The following is a 3,278-nucleotide window of genomic DNA, read 5'->3' as shown; positions in this document are numbered from 1 at the left end:
GGTTTCATTGTATCTAGTACGTAGGTCCGGATTGTTTGGTTGGCGATGCTTTTGGTTTGATATTTTTCTCAGGTCTTTTCTGGCATTTTTGCATTCGTGGTCAAACCATTTCTTATTTTTATTTTGTCTTTTGTGACGCTTCCTCTTCTGTTTCACAAGGTCGGCTTTTACAGCTGCCTCATGGAAGATCATATTTATATCCTCTATGGCCATGTTTACACCATCTCTGATGATCTCGTATGGGTTTTCTTTAAATTTTGATATTTTACTTGTGAGATCAGGTGACTTTAGTGCTGTGATGAGTTTTTCTCCACTGTCTGGGGCCCATCTGTATGTTTGGTTTATTTTATGGAGCTTACTGGGTTCCTTTTTTGTGTCTGTAGTTTGGGCAGAAAGTTTAAGGTACATATTTATTTGGTTATGGTCTGAGAGGGGGGATTGCTGCCTGTTTGTGTTGCCTGCTGAGCCTTTCTACGGTCTCCTTCGTTTTGTTTAGTTGAGTACAGAGTTCTTTGATCTCATTGCTTTGCTCCTCTACAGTCTTCATCAGCTCGTGGATGTTGGACTCGTGTTCCGTTTTTAGCTGCTTGAATTCCTCCTTCAAATTCTTGGCCAGTGTTTCTCTGTATTCGTTGAAATCAAGTTGTAGTTTGGCCAGTTTCTCTTTCATCATTTTGTTTTCGTTGAGAGGTGTGGGGGGGGTGGAGATGGACAGGGAGGTGTTTTCCTCTGCTGGTCTCTCTTCTTCTTCCTCCACTTGTCTCTCATCATCCTCTGTTCGACTCTCTTTTGCTTCCTGTCCATTGGTCCTCTTTGTGTCTGCCTTAGTTTTCAACTGGGGGAATTCCTTTTCGAAGGAGTCCAGATTTTCCACATTCCCCTGTATCATGATCGTTCTATTTTTGTTGTAGTAGCTTATGGTTAGCAGGGGGTCATCTTTATCTAGGTTTCCATCTTTACATATTTTCAGTCTGCCTCCACTGCCAATACCTTCACTGGAGACGTATGCGTAGTGTTTTTGTAAAGTCTCCTTCCAGGAGGTGACGTATTCGGTGTAGAATATGAGGTTGTTCTTCAGCTTAGTCCCTTTGTGTGTGGTATAGTCAACGTAGAGGATCTCTGGGTTATTTTTTAGTGTTGTGTACTTGTATTTTTCCTTTGCTTTATTTTTTGTGCATTGCTCAGGATATATCATTTCCCTGCTCATTGTAGTCGTTTGTTTTTTGTCTCAGATAGATAACTTTTTTTTTTCTTCTCTTTTTTGTGTCGTGTTCCACCTTAGCCCACTTTTAGGTCCAAAATTGGGAGTTTTTCAGGGGTTCACCTTTGATATAGCTGCTCTTAAAGGTTTATCTTTCTCTTTCTCTCACAGGCTCTTGGTTCGGGTAGTTTATCGTTTCTCTCGGGTTTCTATTCCTTTTCCTCGCGGGTTTGTTGTTCTTTTTTCAGGTTTTTTTTCGAACTAAATTTAAATAAAATGAAACTTAGGTAGAATTAGGTAAAACTTATTTCTCCAGTTTTTTTTTTTCCTCTTCCGACTCTCTCACTCGCTCTCCGGGTCTCGGACTCGCTCTCTCTCTCCGTGCTCCAAACTCGTCCACTCTCCGTGCCCCGGATTCATTCGCTTTCCGCGCTCTGGGCGGATCTCCTCGCGTCGTCGTGTCGGTCTCAGGCCCCCGGGTTTTTTGACTCACCAGGCTGTTTTCTGCCCCTGGTCTCCCGGTCTCCGTTCCCGCGGTCTCTGGGCCTCGCGGTCTCGGGTTCACCCTCCCCCAGGCCTCTTACTCGTTTTCCCGGTTCGGGCCGCTCCTCCCGTTCTCCGACCTCGCGGTCTCGGGTTCACCCTCCCCAGGCCTCTTAGACGTTTTCCCGGTTCGGGCCGCTCCTCCCGGTCTCCGATCCCGCGGTCTCTGGGTCTCGGGTTCACCCTCCCCAGGCCTCTTACTTACTGTCCTGGTTCGGGCTGCTCCTCCCGGTCTCCGGTCTCCGGTCTCGCGGTTCAGGCTGCGGCTCGGGCTCTGTCTCGGTGCCTCGCTTCCAATCTCTCTCTCTCTCACGTTCTCCCTCAGGAATATTAAGCTGACGTCCCTCCCAGGCCCTGCCCCTTTCTCTTTACGCGCTGACGTCAGGCGCCCGCCCCTCTCCCCATGAGGTCACCCGCCGGGCCGAGCTGCTGATTGGCGGAGAGCGGCCGCTCATTAATGCGGCATGACGTCAACGGCGGGCGGTGCCATTGGTTGCCAGGCACCGACGTCACGGAGCCTTGCCTGGCAACCGAGCCCCGGCCTCGCGTAGCGGCCTCCCCCGGGCTGGGGGAGCAGGCTGCGGGGAGCCGGTGGGCCAGGATGGAGGTGAGTGGGGGCAGTGGGGCTGGAGAGGGGGGGGGAGTCTCAGGATTATTGGGAGGTCCCAGCCACCCTGATAAAAGTTTTATCATTTAAAATTCAATAAAAAATCTTTGCCCCCCATTAGGACCCCCTCTGGCTATGAGTGGAGTGGTTTACCTCCCCGAGGGGCGGTGGGTGCCAGGAGACCAGGGGGGGAGTGTGTGGGGGGTGGGCGCCGGGGTCTTGTTTTCCCAAATTTTTTTAATGTGCTCACACGTAACGGGCTCAGCCGGGTGGTCGGAAACCGCTCGCCCACCCCGGGGACACAGGAGGGGGAATCGCAGACCCAGTACAGATGCCCCGGGTACAGACAGAAGTCCCGGAGACACTGGGGGGCGTCGCAGCCTGGGTACAAACACCCCGGGTACAGACAGACGTCCCAGGGACAGACAGACGTCCCGGAGAGAGGGGGGGGATCGCAGACTGGGTACAGACACCCCGGGTACAGACTGACGTCCCGGAGACAGACTAACGTCCCGGGGACGCAGGAGGGGGATCGCAGACTAGGTACGGACGCCCCGGGTACAGACAGACGTCCCGGAGACACTGGGGGGACATCGCAGACCAGGTACAGACACTCCGGGTACAGACAGACGTCCCGGAGACACTGGGGGGGCATCGCAGACCGGGTACAGACACTCCGGGTACAGACAGACATCCCGGAGACACTGGGGGGGCATCGCAGACCGGGTACAGACACCCCGGGTACAGACAGACGTCCCGGAGACACTGGGGGGGCATCGCAGACCGGGTACAGACACCCCGGGTACAGACAGATGTCCCGGAGACACAGGAGGGGGATCGCAGACCCGGTACAGACACCCCGGGTACAGACAGACGTCCCGGAGACACAGGAGGGGGATCGCAGACCCGGTACAGACACCCCAGGTA

General features: G+C 53.1%; 1 protein-coding gene across 1 annotated transcript; it reads right to left on the bottom strand.

Annotated features, from left to right (window-relative positions):
- Window positions 1–221: 221 nt before the first annotated feature.
- On the bottom strand, window positions 222–2,072 carry LOC147080932 (uncharacterized). The gene is made up of 2 exons (XM_085981014.1): window positions 1,825–2,072; window positions 222–1,747 (listed from the first exon to the last, which is right to left on the bottom strand). Exon 2 carries the CDS (start codon window positions 1,205–1,207, stop codon window positions 419–421), a length of 789 nt encoding a protein of 262 aa, XP_085837140.1. The 5' UTR covers window positions 1,208–1,747; window positions 1,825–2,072; the 3' UTR covers window positions 222–418.
- Between the last annotated feature and the right edge of the window lie 1,206 nt (window positions 2,073–3,278).

Source organism: Somniosus microcephalus, unplaced genomic scaffold (assembly GCF_052327205.1).
Source record: "Somniosus microcephalus isolate GS21.2 unplaced genomic scaffold, FLI_Smic_1.0 scaffold959, whole genome shotgun sequence".
NCBI classification, from domain to species: Eukaryota; Metazoa; Chordata; class Chondrichthyes; order Squaliformes; family Somniosidae; genus Somniosus; species Somniosus microcephalus.
This window is presented reverse-complemented; position numbering and strand designations above follow the sequence as displayed.